The 19,947-nt window shown below is 50.8% G+C and overlaps 1 protein-coding gene across 2 annotated transcripts in view; it reads right to left on the minus strand.

Annotated features, from left to right (window-relative positions):
- The window catches only part of itga10 (integrin, alpha 10), a 170,462-nt gene that overhangs the window by 5,135 nt on the left and 145,380 nt on the right, over positions 1 to 19,947 (minus strand). Inside the window, exons 27-30 of one of the 2 annotated variants that reach the window (XM_070868515.1) lie at positions 4,418 to 4,531; positions 3,166 to 3,261; positions 2,072 to 2,185; positions 96 to 1,122 (exon numbers count right to left, since the gene is read on the minus strand). In XM_070868515.1, the coding sequence (XP_070724616.1) occupies positions 1,051 to 1,122; positions 2,072 to 2,185; positions 3,166 to 3,261; positions 4,418 to 4,531 (396 nt within the window). In that variant the 3' untranslated portion in view covers positions 96 to 1,050. Of the gene's footprint in view, positions 1 to 95; positions 1,123 to 2,071; positions 2,186 to 3,165; positions 3,262 to 4,417; positions 4,532 to 19,947 lie in introns of those variants that run through there. The other variant, XM_070868514.1, reaches the window with a different exon arrangement.

Here is a 19,947-nt window from a genome sequence, read left to right on the forward strand (position 1 = left end):
CCCTCCCCTCCCCTGAGGCCCAGACAGCCCCTCCCCTGGGGGGCCCAGACAGCCCCTCCCCTCCCCTGGGGGCCCAGACAGCTCCACCCCTGGGGGCCCAGACAGCCCACCCCCCTCATTCTCTCAGCTTCAAACCAAGGCCAGAAATGATTGGGTGAAACTCTCACGCACCGGCTCAGGGAAACAGTCTGAGAGCTACAATCGGTCGGGACCCTGGTCTGACACTTCTGTGTTGAAACCCAGCCTCGACAAACGCTTTGCTCTGTCCTGTCGTCTCCTGAATGTTTGTGCCACGGATGTGTGAGTGTGTGGGCCCCTTTGAAAGTCAAAGACTGTCATCACGTGGGTGTGAGCTGGATCTGAACACACTCCCCGGCCCGTGGACAGTTAACAGCATGGACTGGAGGGGGGGGCGGGATCAGAAAATAGGATCATTTGGGTTATCTGGTCCACACCAGTGACCGGGAGCCTGGGTCGTTGGCAGTTATTTCCTTGCTGATTTCCCTCTCCTTGTGTGTCTGCTGTGCCTCGTTCGGTCGATGGGAACGGGTTTGCAACACGAAGACGAGTTTTCGTCTATTGATCCACTCATTTAATTACAACCATTTTGCATCATTTCCAGCCCAGACCTCTGCCCTCAGGGGGCAGCTGTGCAGCGTGTGGGTAGAGGCTGTATGCAGGAAGTGGCCTCAGTGGGGTGGGGGTGGCAGCAAGTGACTGGGTTATAGGGGCTGGGGTGGCTGGTGACAGGATGGATCCCCCCATGCTGCTGGCTCTACACGGCGGCAGTAATAGGAACAGCTGTTAAACAATGCAGTAAAATCCACCATACAGATTGTGCCTCATAATTCACAACCCGGCAGCCCCAACCCCGAGAATGGTCCCCAGAGTTTTGGGCAAGATGACACAGCCCTTGCGCGGGGCATCTGCAAATTGAAAAAAGCTTCAAGAAAGTGCACAGCGGTGGGTGTGCAGGCGATGGGACTGCGTACGTATGTCAGTGCTTCTTGATGCTGAGTGATCTGGGTGCTGTACTGGAGCATCTCCGCCTCACTCTTTCCTCTCATCATCCTCCTTGTCCTCACCATCTTCATCCTTTGGTTTCCTCTTAAAGAATCCGCACTGTGGGGGAAACAGGTTTTTGATATCAATGCAAGGAGCACTTTCTCTGGCCTGTTCACTCCACCCCTTCCTGTCTCTTCACCTCTTGACCTCTTGATCTTGCAGGCAGGAGTATGGTCACCATTCTGGGGATAGGGAGAGCTATTCGGGCCAACAAAAACAAGGCAAGAACAATGTACTTAGCTGCATGAGGCCGTGGTACAGCCGCACGTGTGACTATTGTCTCCAGCTGTGGCTCCCACACCTGGTGATACCGAGGCCCTGGAGATGGTACTGAGGAGGCGGCTAAAACGGATTCACAATCCTGATGATCTGTTACCAGGAGCCGGGGCTCTTTATCAGAGAAGTAGAGAAGTTATGATTGAAGCTTTTAAAATGGTGAAGGTTAGACAGGTTACTGAAGATGGATGAAGATCGGACAAATGTCGGCATGTGTGTAAAATTCTGTGACAAAGAGTTAGGTTGGACGCCAAGAAACACGTCTTTCCACAGAGAGAACAGTTTTCCACAGTACAGGGAGTGTGGATCCCACAGCCATTCAGGAGGGAGATGGGCGAGTTGCTGAGCAAGCACGTTTCCAGTTCCACTGTAAATTGTGGGTGAGCTGGGATTAGATGGAATTCCGAGATTTGCCTGATTCCTTCGGGGAGCTGGAGAGGAATTTCGCCCGAGTTTTTCTTAAACTGGATTACGTGACCCTGGGGGAAGGTGCTCCCGCCATCACCAAAGGGCACAGGCCGAATGGGCCCAATTGTCTGTTCCCACATCCTTCTTGCTAATATGTTCCTAGGATAGATCAACCTTCACACCACACCCCTCAGTCTCTGCTCTCCTCTCTCGGAAACACATCTAGTCGTTTCCTGATTACCCTCAGTCTCTTTCTCTCCCTCTGAGATTTTACTGTTAACAGTGGGCCCTGTGTCTATTAACAAACACCAGAGACATTTACCTTCCACAGAATAAATACAATGAGAGCCAGCAGCAGAAGACCCCCGAGCGTGCTGCCGATGATAATCCACAGAGAGACGCCAATCACCACCGGTTTGATCAGCTCCAAGGTCACCTACACATGAAATTAGACACATCAGCAAGCAAGAAATCAGCACAAGTTCTTCACAATCCTGCTGAAACTGGGACAGTGTAGAGAGAGCTTTACTCTGTATCTAACCCCCTGTACCTGCCCTGGGAGTGTTTGATGGGACAGTGTAGAGGGAGCTTTACTCTGTATCTAACCCTGTGCTGTACCTGCCCTGGGAGTGTTTGATGGGACAGTGTAGAGGGAGCTTTACTCTGTATTTAACCCCGTGCTGTACCTGCCCTGGGAGTGTTTGATGGGACAGTGTAGCGGGAGCTTTACTCTGTATCTAACCCCCTGTACCTGCCCTGGGAGTGTTTGATGGGACAGTGTAGAGGGAGCTTTACTCTGTATTTAACCCCGTGCTGTACCTGCCCTGGGAGTGTTTGATGTGACAGTGTAGAGGGAGCTTTACTCTGTATCTAACCCCCTGTACCTGCCCTGGGAGTGTTTGATGGGACAGTGTAGAGGGAGCTTTACTCTGTATCTAACCCCCTGTACCTGCCCTGGGAGTGTTTGATGGGACAGTGTAGAGAGAGCTTTACTCTGTATCTAACCCCCTGTACCTGCCCTGGGAGTGTTTGATGGGACAGTGTAGAGGGAGCTTTACTCTGTATCTAACCCCCTGTACCTGCCCTGGGAGTGTTTGATGGGACAATGTAGAGGGAGCTTTACTCTGTATCTAACCCCCTGTACCTGCCCTGGGAGTGTTTGATGGGACAGTGTAGAGGGAGCTTTACTCTGCATCTAACCTCCTGTACCTGCCCTGGGAGTGTTTGATGTGCACTGAGTATAAGATGTGCGAAAAGCCCCCTTTACAGACCCAAGCGCCCCTGAACTTTGACATTCGACCCTCTCTATCTGCCTGTTTTACCTTCTCACTCTGGATTTTAGCAAAGAGCTTTAGCTGTCGAATGCAATTAACTTCCCTTTTATTCCAGTGTAAGTTACCGAGAAGTGCTGCTTACCTCCCGATACCGTGCAGCCTCAGCAACCGTCAGGACCTGAGGTGTCTGTACATCCAGACTGAAGGTAGTCACCATTTTCAGGGATTTGAACTTCGCCTGTTAAAAGAACGATTGAAAGATTCAGCACATCCTCCAAGGCCACCTGACAACTGGCAGCCCGCAGACCCCAACTGGTTCAGGGTCAAGAGGCGTGAGTCTTTAGCTTTGTTGAAATGCAGCGGATACAGTGAGCCTTCACTGCCAGCCGTGCGATCACACACTGGAGAGTTACAATAACCTGTCGGCACAGCGTCACAGCCTGGGCACTCTGCTGGTCACTGAGGGGCAGTGGGGCAGTGTGCGGGGAGGGGCCGTGTGCGGGGAGGGAGCAGTGTGGGGGGAGGGGGCAGTGCGGGGAGGGGGCAGTGCGTGGGGAGGGAGCAGTGCGTGGGGAGGGGGCAGTGCGGGAAGGGGGCAGTGCGTGGGGAAGGGGGCAGTGTGTGGGGGAGGGGGCAGTGCGTGGGGAGAGAGCAGTGCGGGGAGGGGGCAGTGCGGGGAGGGGGCAGTGCGTGGGGAGGGGGCAGTGCGGAGAGGGAGCAGTGCGGGGAGGGGGCAGTGTGTGGGGGAGGGGGCAGTGCGTGGGGAGGGGGCAGTGTGCGGAGAGGGAGCAGTGCGTGGGGAGGGGGCAGTGTGCGGGGAGGGAGCAGTGCGGGGAGGGGCAGTGCGTGGGGAGGGGGCAGTGCGTGGGGAGGGGGCAGTGCGGGAAGGGGGCAGTGCGTGGGGAAGGGGGCAGTGTGTGGGGGAGGGGGCAGTGCGTGGGGAGAGAGCAGTGCGGGGAGGGGGCAGTGCGGGGAGGCGGCAGTGTGTGGGGGAGGGGGCAGTGCGGGGAGGGGGCAGTGCGTGGGGAGGGGGCAGTGTGCGGAGAGGGAGCAGTGCGTGGGGAGGGGGCAGTGTGCGGGGAGGGAGCAGTGCGGGGAGGGGGCAGCGTGTGGGGAAGGGGCAGCGTGTGGGGAAGGGGCAGTGTGCGGGGGGGGCAGAGCGTGGGGGGGGGGGGGGTGACGGAAATCTGAAGACTGAGAATGGATTTGCAGTTAGCCCACTGACTGTGAATTGTACCGACCCTGGGGTACTTCCTGAAATCTGGAACTAACCCTTTGAGGAATCATTGGGGGAGCGGGAGGGAATCCGAGAGCTCCACGTCACACAACATTATCGCACGAAGGCACTGGCATCAGGCTGTCACAGGGGGAGTTAGAAATAGCCTGGACCTTACCGTCCGGACGAATTTTCCATACAGCATGTAGCCGACGTGAAATGCCACTTCCTCATTCCTGTCCAGGACCTTCATGTGGCAGGTCAGGCTGTTGCACCAGGAGTTGCTGCAGTCCTGTTAGCACCAACACAGGGAATGAATGAGTCTATCTGAGCTCCGCTGGTGCTGATTGCCCCATTTCACAGTGTGCTCCCACTGCCAGCCCCAACTCCTCCCAGCCCTCAGCACTTTGACCCGCTGAAGTGGAAAGCTCCAGTTGTATGTCTCCCTTCCTCAAAGCTCCGAGGTAGCAGTCAGTGCCCACAGGCCAACCTCTGGTGTCTTCAGCTCAGCGAGGGTTAACACTCTGCAACGTCCCAAGCAGGTTTAATCTGCCCTCACACACAGCGTTCCCTCTGTCCATTACCCTCTCTCTCTCTCTCTGTCCATTACCCTCTCTCTCTCTCTCTGTCCATTACACTCTCTCTCTCTCTCTCTGTCCATTACCCTCTCTCTCTCTCTCTCTCTCTGTCCATTACACTCTCTCTCTCTCTCTGTCCATTACCCTCTCTCTCTCTCTCTCTGTCCATTACCCTCTCTCTCTCTCTCTCTCTGTCCATTACCCTCTCTCTCTCTCTCTCTCTCTGTCCATTACCCTCTCTCTCTCTCTCTCTGTCCATTACCCTCTCTCTCTCTCTCTCTCTCTGTCCATTACCCTCTCTCTCGCTCGCTCTCTCTCTGACCATTACCCTCTCTCTCTCTCTCTCTGTCCATTACCCTCTCTCTCTCTCTCTCTCTCTGTCCATTACCCTCTCTCTCTCTCTCTCTGTCCATTACCCTCTCTCTCTCTCTCTCTCTCTGTCCATTACCCTCTCTCTCTCTCTCTCTGTCCATTACCCTCTCTCTCTCTCTCTCTCTCTCTGTCCATTACCCTCTCTCTCGCTCGCTCTCTCTCTGACCATTACCCTCTCTCTCTCTCTCTCTGTCCATTACCCTCTCTCTCTCTCTCTCTCTCTGTCCATTACCCTCTCTCTCTCTCTCTCTGTCCATTACCCTCTCTCTCTCTCTCTCTGTCCATTACCCTCTCTCTCTCTCTCTCTCTCTGTCCATTACCCTCTCTCTCTCTCTCTCTCTGTCCATTACTCTCTCTCTCTGTGCATTACCCCTCTCTCTCTCTCTCTCTCCGTCCATGACCCTCTCCCTCTCTGTCCATTACCCTCTCTCTCTCTCTCTCTGTCCATTACCCTCTCTCTCTCTCTCTCTCTGTCCATTACCCTCTCTCTCTCTCTCTCTCTGTCCATTACCCTCTCTCTCTCTCACTCTCTATCTATCTCTGTCCATTACCCTCTCTCTCTCTCTCTCTCTGTCCATTACCCTCTCTCTCTCTCTCTCTGTCCATTACCCTCTCTCTCTCTCTCTCTCTGTCCATTACCCTCTCTCTCTCTCTCTCTGTCCATTACCCTCTCTCTCTCTGTCCATTACCCTCTCTCTCTGTCCATTACCCTCTCTCTCTCTCTCTCTCTGTCCATTACCCTCTCTCTCCCTCTCTCTCTCTGTCCATTACCCTCTCTCTCTCTCTCTGTCCATTACCCTCTCTCTCTCTCTCTGTCCATTACCCTCTCTCTCTCTCTCTATCTCTGTCCATTACCCTCTCTCTCTCTCTATCTCTGTCCATTACCCTCTCTCTCTCTGTCCATTACCCTCTCTCTCTCTCTCTCTGTCCATTACACTCTCTCTCTCTCGCTCTCTCTCTGTCTGTCCATTACTCGCTCTCTTTCTCTCTCTCTCTCTGTCCATTACTCTCTCTCTCTCTCTCTCTGTCCATTACTCTCTCTCTCTCTCTCTGTCCATTACCCTCTCTCTCTCTCTCTGTCCATTACCCTCTCTCTCTCTCTCTGTGCATTACCCTCTCTCTCTCTCTCTGTCCATTACCCTCTCTCTCTCTCTCTCTGTCCATTACCCTCTCTCTCTCTCTCTCTATCCATTACTCTCTCTCTCTTTCTCTCTCTCTGTCCATTATCCTCTCTCTCTCTCTCTCTCTCTCTCTGTCCATTATCCTCTCTCTCTCTGTCCATTACTCGCTCTCTCTCTTTCTCTCTCTCTCTGTCCATTACCCTCTCTCTCTCTCTCTCTCTCTCTGTCCATTACCCCCTCTCTCTCTCACCGTCCATTACCCTCTCTCTCTCTCTCTCTCTGTCTGTCCATTACCCTCTCTCTCTCTCTCTGTCCATTACCCTCTCTCTCTCTCTCTCTCTGTCCATTACCCTCTCTCTCTCTGTCCATTACTCGCTCTCTCTCTTTCTCTCTCTCTCTGTCCATTACCCTCTCTCTCTCTCTCTCTCTCTCTGTCCATTACCCCCTCTCTCTCTCACCGTCCATTACCCTCTCTCTCTCTCTCTCTCTCTGTCTGTCCATTACCCTCTCTCTCTCTCTCTGTCCATTACCCTCTCTCTCTCTCTCTCTGTCCATTACCCTCTCTCTCTCTCCATCCATGACCCTCTCCCTCTCTGTCCATTACCCTCTCTCTCTCTCTCTCTCTCTGTCCATTACTCTCTCTCTCTCTCTCTCTGTCCATTACCCCCTCTCGCTCTCTCTGTCCATTACCCTCTCTCTCTCTCTCTCTCTCTCTGTCCATTACTCTCTCTCTCTCTCTCTCTCTCTGTCCATTACCCCCTCTTGCTCTCTCTGTCCATTACACTCTCTCTCTCTCTCTCTCTCTTTCTCTGCGTTACCCCCTCTCTCTCTCTCTCTCTGCATTACCCTCTCTCTCTCTCTCTCTCTCTCTCTCTCTGCATTACACTCTCTCTCTCTCTCTCTCTGTCCATTACCATCTCTCTCTCTCTCTCTGTCCATTTCCCCCTCTCTCTCTGTCCATTACCCTCTCTCTCTGTCCATTACCCTCTCTCTCTCTGTCTCTCTGCATTACACTCTCTCTCTCTCTGTCCATTACTCTCTCTCTCTCTTTCTCTCTGCATAACACTCTCTCTCTCTCTGTCCATTACTCTCTCTCTCTCTCTCTCTCTCTCTGTCCATTACTCTCCCTCTCTCTCTGTGCATTAGCCTCTCTTTCTCTCTCTCTCTCTGTCCATTACTCTCTTTCTCTCTCTCTCTCTCTCTGTCCATTACCCTCTCTCTCGCTCTCTCTCTGTCCATTATCCTCTCTCTCTCTCTGTCCATTACCCTCTCTCTCTCTCTCTCTGTGCGTTACCCTCTCTTTCTCTGTGCATTACTGTCGCTCTCTCTCTCTGTATCTCTCTCTGTACATTACCATCTCTCTCTGTTCATTACACTCTCTCTCTCTCTCCCTATCCATTACCCTCTCTCTCTGTCCATTACCCTCTCTCTCTGTCTGTCCATTACCCTCTCTCTCTCTCTCTCTCTGTCCATTACTCTCTCTCTCTCTCTCTCTCTCTGTCCATTACTCTCCCTCTCTCTCTGTGCATTAGCCTCTCTTTCTCTCTCTCTCTCTGTCCATTACTCTCTTTCTCTCTCTCTCTCTGTCCATTACCCTCTCTCTCGCTCTCTCTCTGTCCATTATCCTCTCTCTCTCTCCCTGTCCATTACCCTCTCTCTCTCTCTCCGTCCATTATCCTCTCTCTCTCTCTCTGTCCATTACCCTCTCTCTCTCTCTCTCTCTCTGTCCATTACCCTCTCTCTCGCTCGCTCTCTCTCTGTCCATTACTCTCTCTCTTTCTCTCTCTCTCTCTGTCCATTACCCTCTCTCTCTCTCTCTCTCTCTCTGTCCATTACCCTCTCTCTCTCTCTCTCTCTGTCCATTACCCACTCTCTCTCTGTGCATTACTGTCGCTCTCTCTCTCTCTCTGTCCATTACCCTCTCTCTCGCTCGCTCTCTCTCTGTCCATTACTCTCTCTCTTTCTCTCTCTCTCTCTGTCCATTACCCTCTCTCTCTCTCTCTCTCTCTCTGTCCATTACCCTCTCTCTCTCTCTCTCTCTCTGTCCATTACCCTCTCTCTCTCTCTCTCTCTCTGTTCATTACCCTCTCTCTCTCTCTCTCTGTCCATTACCCTCTCTCTCTCTCTCTCTGTCCATTACCCTCTCTCTCTCTCTCTCTGTCCATTACCCTCTCTCTCTTTCTCTCCCCCTATCCATTACCCTCTTTCTCTCTCTCCCTCTCTGTCCATTACCCTCTCTCCCCCTGTCCATTACCCTCTTTCTCTCTCTCTCTCTCTCTCTGTGCATTACTCTCTCTCTCTCTCTCTGTCCATTACTCTCTCTCTCTCTCTGTCCATTACTCGCTCTCTTTCTCTCTCTCTCTCTGTCCATTACCCTCTCTCTCTCTCTCTCTCTGTCCATTACTCTCTCTCTCTCTCTCTGTCCATTACCCTCTCTCTCTCTCTCTGTCCATTACCCTCTCTCTCTCTCTCTGTGCATTACCCTCTCTCTCTCTCTCTGTCCATTACCCTCTCTCTCTCTCTCTCTGTCCATTACCCTCTCTCTCTCTCTCACTGTCCATTACCCTCTCTCTCTCTCTCACTGTCCATTACCCTCTCTCTCTCTCTCTCTGTCCATTACCCTCTCTCTCTCTCTCTCTGTCCATTACCCTCTCTCTCTCTCTCTCTATCCATTACTCTCTCTCTCTTTCTCTCTCTCTGTCCATTATCCTCTCTCTCTCTCTCTCTCTCTCTCTCTGTCCATTATCCTCTCTCTCTCTGTCCATTACTCGCTCTCTCTCTTTCTCTCTCTCTCTGTCCATTACCCTCTCTCTCTCTCTCTCTCTCTCTCTGTCCATTACCCCCTCTCTCTCTCACCGTCCATTACCCTCTCTCTCTCTCTCTCTCTGTCTGTCCATTACCCTCTCTCTCTCTCTCTGTCCATTACCCTCTCTCTCTCTCTCTCTCTGTCCATTACCCTCTCTCTCTCTCCATCCATGACCCTCTCCCTCTCTGTCCATTACCCTCTCTCTCTCTCTCTCTCTGTCCATTACTCTCTCTCTCTCTCTCTCTGTCCATTACCCCCTCTCGCTCTCTCTGTCCATTACCCTCTCTCTCTCTCTCTCTCTCTCTGTCCATTACTCTCTCTCTCTCTCTCTCTCTCTGTCCATTACCCCCTCTTGCTCTCTCTGTCCATTACACTCTCTCTCTCTCTCTCTCTCTTTCTCTGCGTTACCCCCTCTCTCTCTCTCTCTCTGCATTACCCTCTCTCTCTCTCTCTCTCTCTCTCTCTCTGCATTACACTCTCTCTCTCTCTCTCTCTGTCCATTACCATCTCTCTCTCTCTCTCTGTCCATTTCCCCCTCTCTCTCTGTCCATTACCCTCTCTCTCTGTCCATTACCCTCTCTCTCTCTGTCTCTCTGCATTACACTCTCTCTCTCTCTGTCCATTACTCTCTCTCTCTCTTTCTCTCTGCATAACACTCTCTCTCTCTCTGTCCATTACTCTCTCTCTCTCTCTCTCTCTCTCTGTCCATTACTCTCCCTCTCTCTCTGTGCATTAGCCTCTCTTTCTCTCTCTCTCTCTGTCCATTACTCTCTTTCTCTCTCTCTCTCTCTCTGTCCATTACCCTCTCTCTCGCTCTCTCTCTGTCCATTATCCTCTCTCTCTCTCTGTCCATTACCCTCTCTCTCTCTCTCTCTGTGCGTTACCCTCTCTTTCTCTGTGCATTACTGTCGCTCTCTCTCTCTGTATCTCTCTCTGTACATTACCATCTCTCTCTGTTCATTACACTCTCTCTCTCTCTCCCTATCCATTACCCTCTCTCTCTGTCCATTACCCTCTCTCTCTGTCTGTCCATTACCCTCTCTCTCTCTCTCTCTCTGTCCATTACTCTCTCTCTCTCTCTCTCTCTCTGTCCATTACTCTCCCTCTCTCTCTGTGCATTAGCCTCTCTTTCTCTCTCTCTCTCTGTCCATTACTCTCTTTCTCTCTCTCTCTCTGTCCATTACCCTCTCTCTCGCTCTCTCTCTGTCCATTATCCTCTCTCTCTCTCCCTGTCCATTACCCTCTCTCTCTCTCTCCGTCCATTATCCTCTCTCTCTCTCTCTGTCCATTACCCTCTCTCTCTCTCTCTCTCTCTGTCCATTACCCTCTCTCTCGCTCGCTCTCTCTCTGTCCATTACTCTCTCTCTTTCTCTCTCTCTCTCTGTCCATTACCCTCTCTCTCTCTCTCTCTCTCTCTGTCCATTACCCTCTCTCTCTCTCTCTCTCTGTCCATTACCCACTCTCTCTCTGTGCATTACTGTCGCTCTCTCTCTCTCTCTGTCCATTACCCTCTCTCTCGCTCGCTCTCTCTCTGTCCATTACTCTCTCTCTTTCTCTCTCTCTCTCTGTCCATTACCCTCTCTCTCTCTCTCTCTCTCTCTGTCCATTACCCTCTCTCTCTCTCTCTCTCTCTGTCCATTACCCTCTCTCTCTCTCTCTCTCTCTGTTCATTACCCTCTCTCTCTCTCTCTCTGTCCATTACCCTCTCTCTCTCTCTCTCTGTCCATTACCCTCTCTCTCTCTCTCTCTGTCCATTACCCTCTCTCTCTTTCTCTCCCCCTATCCATTACCCTCTTTCTCTCTCTCCCTCTCTGTCCATTACCCTCTCTCCCCCTGTCCATTACCCTCTTTCTCTCTCTCTCTCTCTCTCTGTGCATTACTCTCTCTCTCTCTCTCTGTCCATTACTCTCTCTCTCTCTCTGTCCATTACTCGCTCTCTTTCTCTCTCTCTCTCTGTCCATTACCCTCTCTCTCTCTCTCTCTCTGTCCATTACTCTCTCTCTCTCTCTCTGTCCATTACCCTCTCTCTCTCTCTCTGTCCATTACCCTCTCTCTCTCTCTCTGTGCATTACCCTCTCTCTCTCTCTCTGTCCATTACCCTCTCTCTCTCTCTCTCTGTCCATTACCCTCTCTCTCTCTCTCTGTCCATTACCCTCTCTCTCTCTCTCACTGTCCATTACCCTCTCTCTCTCTCTCTCTGTCCATTACCCTCTCTCTCTCTCTCTCTGTCCATTACCCTCTCTCTCTCTCTCTCTATCCATTACTCTCTCTCTCTTTCTCTCTCTCTGTCCATTATCCTCTCTCTCTCTCTCTCTCTCTCTCTCTGTCCATTATCCTCTCTCTCTCTGTCCATTACTCGCTCTCTCTCTTTCTCTCTCTCTCTGTCCATTACCCTCTCTCTCTCTCTCTCTCTCTCTCTGTCCATTACCCCCTCTCTCTCTCACCGTCCATTACCCTCTCTCTCTCTCTCTCTCTGTCTGTCCATTACCCTCTCTCTCTCTCTCTGTCCATTACCCTCTCTCTCTCTCTCTCTCTGTCCATTACCCTCTCTCTCTCTCCATCCATGACCCTCTCCCTCTCTGTCCATTACCCTCTCTCTCTCTCTCTCTCTGTCCATTACTCTCTCTCTCTCTCTCTCTGTCCATTACCCCCTCTCGCTCTCTCTGTCCATTACCCTCTCTCTCTCTCTCTCTCTCTCTGTCCATTACTCTCTCTCTCTCTCTCTCTCTCTGTCCATTACCCCCTCTTGCTCTCTCTGTCCATTACCCTCTCTCTCTCTCTCTCTCTTTCTCTGCGTTACCCCCTCTCTCTCTCTCTCTCTGCATTACCCTCTCTCTCTCTCTCTCTCTCTCTCTCTCTCTGCATTACACTCTCTCTCTCTCTCTCTCTGTCCATTACCATCTCTCTCTCTCTCTCTGTCCATTTCCCCCTCTCTCTCTGTCCATTACCCTCTCTCTCTGTCCATTACCCTCTCTCTCTCTGTCTCTCTGCATTACACTCTCTCTCTCTCTGTCCATTACTCTCTCTCTCTCTTTCTCTCTGCATTACACTCTCTCTCTCTCTGTCCATTACTCTCTCTCTCTCTCTCTCTCTCTCTGTCCATTACTCTCCCTCTCTCTCTGTGCATTAGCCTCTCTTTCTCTCTCTCTCTCTGTCCATTACTCTCTTTCTCTCTCTCTCTCTCTCTGTCCATTAACCTCTCTCTCGCTCTCTCTCTGTCCATTACCCTCTCTCTCTCTCCATCCATGACCCTCTCCCTCTCTGTCCATTACCCTCTCTCTCTCTCTCTCTCTGTCCATTACTCTCTCTCTCTCTCTCTCTCTGTCCATTACCCCCTCTCGCTCTCTCTGTCCATTACCCTCTCTCTCTCTCTCTCTCTCTCTCTGTCCATTACTCTCTCTCTCTCTCTCTCTCTCTCTGTCCATTACCCCCTCTTGCTCTCTCTGTCCATTACCCTCTCTCTCTCTCTCTCTCTTTCTCTGCGTTACCCCCTCTCTCTCTCTCTCTCTGCATTACCCTCTCTCTCTCTCTCTCTCTCTCTCTCTGCATTACACTCTCTCTCTCTCTCTCTCTGTCCATTACCATCTCTCTCTCTCTCTCTGTCCATTTCCCCCTCTCTCTCTGTCCATTACCCTCTCTCTCTGTCTCTCTGCATTACACTCTCTCTCTCTCTGTCCATTACTCTCTCTCTCTCTTTCTCTCTGCATTACACTCTCTCTCTCTCTGTCCATTACTCTCTCTCTCTCTCTCTCTCTCTCTCTGTCCATTACTCTCCCTCTCTCTCTGTGCATTAGCCTCTCTTTCTCTCTCTCTCCCTGTCCATTACCCTCTCTCTCTCTCTCTGTCCATTACCCTCTCTCTCTCTCTCTCTGTCCATTATCCTCTCTCTCTCTCTGTCCATTACCCTCTCTCTCTCTCTCTCTCTCTGTCCATTACCCTCTCTCTCGCTCGCTCTCTCTCTGTCCATTACTCTCTCTCTTTCTCTCTCTCTCTCTGTCCATTACCCTCTCTCTCTCTCTCTCTCTCTCTCTGTCCATTACCCTCTCTCTCTCTCTCTCTCTCTGTCCATTACCCTCTCTCTCTCTCTCTGTGCATTACCCTCTCTCTCTCTCTGTCCATTACCCTCTCTCTCTCTCTCTCTGTCCATTACCCTCTCTCTCTCTCTGTCCATTACCCTCTCTCTCTCTCTCTCTGTGCGTTACCCTCTCTTTCTCTGTGCATTACTGTCGCTCTCTCTCTCTGTATCTCTCTCTGTACATTACCATCTCTCTCTGTTCATTACACTCTCTCTCTCTCTCCCTATCCATTACCCTCTCTCTCTGTCCATTACCCTCTCTCTCTCTCTGTCCATTACCCTCTCTCTCTCTCTCTCTCTGTCCATTACTCTCTCTCTCTCTCTCTCTCTCTGTCCATTACTCTCCCTCTCTCTCTGTGCATTAGCCTCTCTTTCTCTCTCTCTCTCTGTCCATTACTCTCTTTCTCTCTCTCTCTCTCCCTGTCCATTACCCTCTCTCTCGCTCTCTCTCTGTCCATTATCCTCTCTCTCTCTCCCTGTCCATTACCCTCTCTCTCTCTCTCCGTCCATTATCCTCTCTCTCTCTCTCTGTCCATTACCCTCTCTCTCTCTCTCTCTCTGTCCATTACCCTCTCTCTCGCTCGCTCTCTCTCTGTCCATTACTCTCTCTCTTTCTCTCTCTCTCTCTGTCCATTACCCTCTCTCTCTCTCTCTCTCTCTCTCTCTGTCCATTACCCTCTCTCTCTCTCTCTCTCTGTCCATTACCCTCTCTCTCTCTGTGCATTACTGTCGCTCTCTCTCTCTCTCTGTCCATTACCCTCTCTCTCTCTCTCTGTCCATTACCCTCTCTCTCTCTCTCTCTCTGTCCATTACCCTCTCTCTCTCTCTCTCTCTCTGTTCATTACCCTCTCTCTCTCTCTCTCTGTCCATTACCCTCTCTCTCTCTCTCTCTGTCCATTACCCTCTCTCTCTCTCTCTCTGTCCATTACCCTCTCTCTCTTTCTCTCCCCCTATCCATTACCCTCTTTCTCTCTCTCCCTCTCTGTCCATTACCCTCTCTCCCCCTGTCCATTACCCTCTTTCTCTCTCTCTCTCTCTCTGTGCATTACTCTCTCTCTCTCTCTCTGTCCATTACTCTCTCTCTCTCTCTGTCCATTACTCTCTCTCTCTCTCTCTCTCTGTCCATTACCCTCTCTCTCGCTCTCTCTCTGTCCATTATCCTCTCTCTCTCTCCCTGTCCATTACCCTCTCTCTCTCTCTCCGTCCATTATCCTCTCTCTCTCTCTCTGTCCATTACCCTCTCTCTCTCTCTCTCTGTCCATTACCCTCTCTCTCGCTCGCTCTCTCTCTGTCCATTACTCTCTCTCTTTCTCTCTCTCTCTCTGTCCATTACCCTCTCTCTCTCTCTCTCTCTCTCTGTCCATTACCCTCTCTCTCTCTCTCTCTGTCCATTACCCTCTCTCTCTCTCTCTGTGCATTACCCTCTCTCTCTCTCTGTCCATTACCCTCTCTCTCTCTCTGTCCATTACCCTCTCTCTCTCTCTCTCTGTCCGTTACCCTCTCTTTCTCTGTGCATTACTGTCGCTCTCTCTCTCTGTATCTCTCTCTGTACATTACCATCTCTCTCTCTCTGTTCATTACACTCTCTCTCTCCCTGTCCATTACCCTCTCTCTCTCTCTGTCCATTACCCTCTCTCTCTCTCTCTCTCTGTCCATTACCCTCTCTCTCTCTCTCTCTCTCTGTCCATTACCCTCTCTCTCTCTCTCTCTCTCTCTCTGTCCATTACCCTCTCTCTCTCTCTGTCCATTACCCTCTCTCTCTCTCTCTCCCCCTATCAATTACCCTCTTTCTCTCTCTCCCTCTCTGTCCATTACCCTCTCTCCCCCTGTCCATTACCCTCTTTCTCTCTCTCTCTCTCTCTCTGTGCATTACTCTCTCTCTCTCTCTGTCCATTACCCTCTCTCTCTCTCTGTCCATTACTCTCTCTCTCTCTCTCTCTCTCTGTCCATTACTCTCTCTCTCTCTCTCTGTCCATTACCCTCTCTCTCTCTCTGTCCATTACTCTCTCTCTCTCTTTCTCTCTCTCTCTCTGTCCATTACCCTCTCTCTCTCTGAATTACCCCCTCTCTTTCTCTCTCTCTCTCTGTCCATTACTCTCTCTCTCTGTCCATTACTCTCTCTCTCTCTGTCCATTACCCTCTCTCTCTCTCTGTCGATTACTCTCTCTCTCTCTCTGTCCATTACCATCTCTCTTTCTCTCTGTCCATTACCTCTCTCTCTCTCTCTGTCCATTACCCTCTCTCTCTTTCTCTCTCTCACTCTGTCCATTACCCTCGCTCTCTTTCTCTCTCTCTCTCTATCCATTACCATCTCTCTTTCTCTCTCTCTGTCCATTACTCTCTCTCTCTCTTTCTCTCTGTCCATTACCCTCTCTCTCTCTCTCTCTGTATTACCCTCTCTCGCTCTGTCCATTACCCTCTCTCTCTCTCTCTGTCCATTACCCTCTCTCTCTCTCTCTCTCTCTGTATTACCCTCTCTCTCTCTGTCCATTACCCTCTCTCGCTCTCTCTCTATCCATTACCCTCTCTCTCTTTCTCTCTCTCTCTCTGTGCATTACCCTCTCTCTCTCTCTGTCCATTACCCTCTCTCTCTCTCTCTCTCTCTCTCTCTCTCTGTATTACACTCTCTCTCTCTGTCCATTATTCTCTCTCACTTTCTCTCGCTCTCTCTCTGTGCATTACCCTCTCTCTCACTTTCTCTCTCTCTCTCTGTCCATTACCCTCTCTCTCTCTCTGTGCATTACCCCTCTCTCTCTCTCTCTCCGTCCATGACCTCTCCCTCTCTGTCCATTACCCTATCTCTCTCTCTCTCTGCGTTACCCCCCCTCTCTCTCTCTGTGCATTACCCCTCTCTCTCTCTCTCCGTCCATGACCCTCTCCCTCTCTGTCCATTATTCTCTCTCTCTCTGTCCATTACCTCTCTCTCTCTCTCTGTCCATTACCCTCTCTCTCTTTCTCGCTCTGTCCATTACCATCTCTCTCTCTCTCTCTCTGTCCATTACCCCCTCTCTCTCTGTCCATTACCCTCTCTCTCTCTCTCTCTCTGCATTACACTCTCTCTCTCTCTCTCTGTCCATTACTCTCTCTCTCCCTCTCTCTCTGTGCATTAGCCTCTCTTTCTCTCTCTCTCTCTGTCCATTACCCTCTCTCTCTTTCTCTCTCTCGCTGTCCATTACCGTCTCTCTCTCTCTCTCTCTCTGTGCATTACCCCCCCTCTCTCTCTCCCTGTCCATTATCCTCTCTCTCTACTCCCTGTCCATTACCCTCTCTCTCTCTCTCTCTGTCTGTCCATTACCCTCTCTCTCGCTCGCTCTCTGTCCATTATCCTCTCTCTCTCTCCCTGTCCATTACCCTCTCTCTCTCTCTCACTCTCTCTCTCTGTGCATTACCCTCTCTCTCACTTTCTCTCTCTCTCTCTGTCCATTACCCTCTCTCTCTCTCTGTGCATTACCCCTCTCTCTCTCTCTCTCTCTCCATCCATGACCTCTCCCTCTCTGTCCATTACCCTCTCTCTATCTCTCTCTCTGCGTTACCCCCTCTCTCTCTCTCTGTGCATTACCCCTCTCTCTCTCTGTCCATGACCCTCTCCCTCTCTGTCCATTATTCTCTCTCTGTCTGTCCATTACCTCTCTCTCTCTCTCTGTCCATTACCCTCTCTCTCTTTCTCTCTCTCTCTCTGTCCATTACCCTCTCTCTCTTTCTCTCTCGCTCTGTCCATTACCCTCACTCTCTTTCTCTCTCTCTCTCTGTCCATTACCCTCTCTATCTTTCTCTCTCTCTCTGTCCATTACCATCTCTCTTTTGCTCTCTCTGTGCATTAACCTCTCTCTCTCTGTCCATTACTCGCTCTCTCTCTTTCTCTCTCTCTCTCTCTGTCCATTACCCTCTCTCTCTCTGTCCATTACCTCTTTCTCTCTCTCTGTGCATTACCCTCTCTCTCTCTGTCCATTACTCGCTGTCTCTCTTTCTCTCTCTCTCTCTCTGTCCATTACCCTCTCTCTCTCTGTCCATTACCCTCTCTCTCTCTCTCTCTCTCTCTGTCCATTACTGTCTCTCTCTTTTTCTCTCTCTCTGTCCATTACCCTCTCTCTCTCTCTCTCTCTGTCCATTATCCTCTCTCTCTGTCCATTACTCGCTCTCTCTCTTTCTCTCTCTGTCCATTACCCTCTCTCTTTTTCTCTCTCTGTCCATTACTCTCTCTCTCTCTCTGTCCATTACCCTCTCTCTCTCTGTGTGCATTAAACCCCCCCTCTCTCTCTCTGTCCATTAATCTCTCTCTCTCTCTCTCTCTCTCTCTCTCTCTCCCTGTCCATTACCCTCTCTCTCTCTCTCTGTGCATTACCCCTCTCACTCTCTCTCTCTCTGTCCATTACCCTCTCTCTCTCTCTGTCCATTACCCTCTCTCTCTTTCTCTCTCTCTCTCTGTGCATTACCCTCTCTCTCTCTCTGTCCATTACCCTCTCTCTCTCTCTCTCTCTCTCTGTGTATTACACTCTCTCTCTCTGTCCATTATTCTCTCTCTGTCTGTCCATTACCTCTCTCTCTCTCTCTGTCCATTACCCTCTCTCTCTCTCTCTCTCTGCATTACACTCTCTCTCTCTCTCTGTCCATTACTCTCTCTCTCCCTCTCTCTCTGTGCATTAGCCTCTCTTTCTCTCTCTCTCTCTGTCCATTACCCTCTCTCTCTTTCTCTCTCTCGCTGTCCATTACCGTCTCTCTCTCTCTTCTCTCTCTCTGTGCATTACCCCCCCTCTCTCTCTCCCTGTCCATTATCCTCTCTCTCTACTCCCTGTCCATTACCCTCTCTCTCTCTCTCTCTCTCTCTCTGTCTGTCCATTACCCTCTCTCTCGCTCGCTCTCTGTCCATTATCCTCTCTCTCTCTCTCCCTGTCCATTACCCTCTCTCTCTCTCTCTCTCTCACTCTCTCTCTCTGTGCATTACCCTCTCTCTCACTTTCTCTCTCTCTCTCTGTCCATTACCCTCTCTCTCTCTCTGTGCATTACCCCTCTCTCTCTCTCTCTCTCCATCCATGACCTCTCCCTCTCTGTCCATTACCCTCTCTCTATCTCTCTCTCTGCGTTACCCCCTCTCTCTCTCTCTGTGCATTACCCCTCTCTCTCTCTGTCCATGACCCTCTCCCTCTCTGTCCATTATTCTCTCTCTGTCTGTCCATTACCTCTCTCTCTCTCTCTCTGTCCATTACTCTCTCTCTCTTTCTCTCTCTCTCTCTGTCCATTACCCTCTCTCTCTTTCTCTCTCGCTCTGTCCATTACCCTCACTCTCTTTCTCTCTCTCTCTCTGTCCATTACCCTCTCTATCTTTCTCTCTCTCTCTGTCCATTACCATCTCTCTTTTGCTCTCTCTGTGCATTAACCTCTCTCTCTCTGTCCATTACTCGCTCTCTCTCTTTCTCTCTCTCTCTCTCTGTCCATTACCCTCTCTCTCTCTGTCCATTACCTCTTTCTCTCTCTCTGTGCATTACCCTCTCTCTCTCTGTCCATTACTCGCTCTCTCTCTTTCTCTCTCTCTCTCTCTGTCCATTACCCTCTCTCTCTCTGTCCATTACCCTCTCTCTCTCTCTCTCTCTCTGTCCATTACTCTCTCTCTCTTTTTCTCTCTCTCTCTGTCCATTACCCACTCTCTCTCTCTCTCTCTGTCCATTATCCTCTCTCTCTGTCCATTACTCGCTCTCTCTCTTTCTCTCTCTCTCTCTGTCCATTACCCTCTCTCTTTTTCTCTCTCTGTCCATTACTCTCTCTCTCTCTGTCCATTACCCTCTCTCTCTCTGTGTGCATTAAACCCCCCCCTCTCTCTCTCTGTCCATTAATCTCTCTCTCTCTCTCTCTCTCTCTCTCTCTCTCTCTCTCTCTCCCTGTCCATTACCCTCTCTCTCTCTCTCTGTGCATTACCCCTCTCACTCTCTCTCTCTGTCCATTACCCTCTCTCTCTCTCTGTCCATTACCCTCTCTCTCTCTCTGTCCATTACCCTCTCTCTCTGTGTGCATTAACCCCCCCCCTCTCTCTCTCTCTGTCCATTAATCTCTCTCTCTCTGTCCATTAATCTCTCTCTCTCTCTCTCTGTCCATTACCCTCTCTCTCTCTCTCCGTCCATGACCCTCTCCCTTTCTGTCCATTACCCTCTCTCTCTCTCTCTCTCTCTCTCTGTCCATTACCCTCTCTCTCTCTCTCTCTCTCTGTCCATTACCCCCTCTCGCTCCCTCTGTCCATTACCCTCTCTCTCTCTCTCTCTGTCCATTACCCTCCCCCTCTCCCTCTCTCTCTCTGTCCATTACCCCCTCTCGCTCTCTCTGTCCATTACCCCCTCTCGCTCTCTCTGTCCATTACCCTCTCTCTCTCTCTCTGCGTTACCCCCTCTAACTCTCTCTCTGCATTGCCCTCTCTCTCTCTCTCTCTCTCTCTCTCTCTATTACACTCTCTCTCTCTCTCTCTGTCCATTACCATCTCTCTCTCTCTCTCTGTCCATTACCATCTCTCTCTCTCTCTCTGTCCATTACCCTCTCTCTCTCTCTCTCTCTCTGCATTACACTCTTTCTCTCTCTCTGTCCATTACTCTCTCTCTCCCTCTCTCTCTGTGCATTAGCCTCTCTTTCTCTCTCTCTCTGTCCATTACCCTCTCTCTCTTTCTCTCTCTCGCTGTCCATTACCGTCTCTCTCTCTCTCTCTCTCTCTGTGCATTACCCCCCCTCTCTCTCTCCCTGTCCATTATCCTCTCTCTCTACTCCCTGTCCATTACT

The sequence above is a fragment of the Pristiophorus japonicus genome, chromosome 30, assembly GCF_044704955.1.
Source record: "Pristiophorus japonicus isolate sPriJap1 chromosome 30, sPriJap1.hap1, whole genome shotgun sequence".
Classification (NCBI taxonomy): Eukaryota; Metazoa; Chordata; class Chondrichthyes; family Pristiophoridae; genus Pristiophorus; species Pristiophorus japonicus.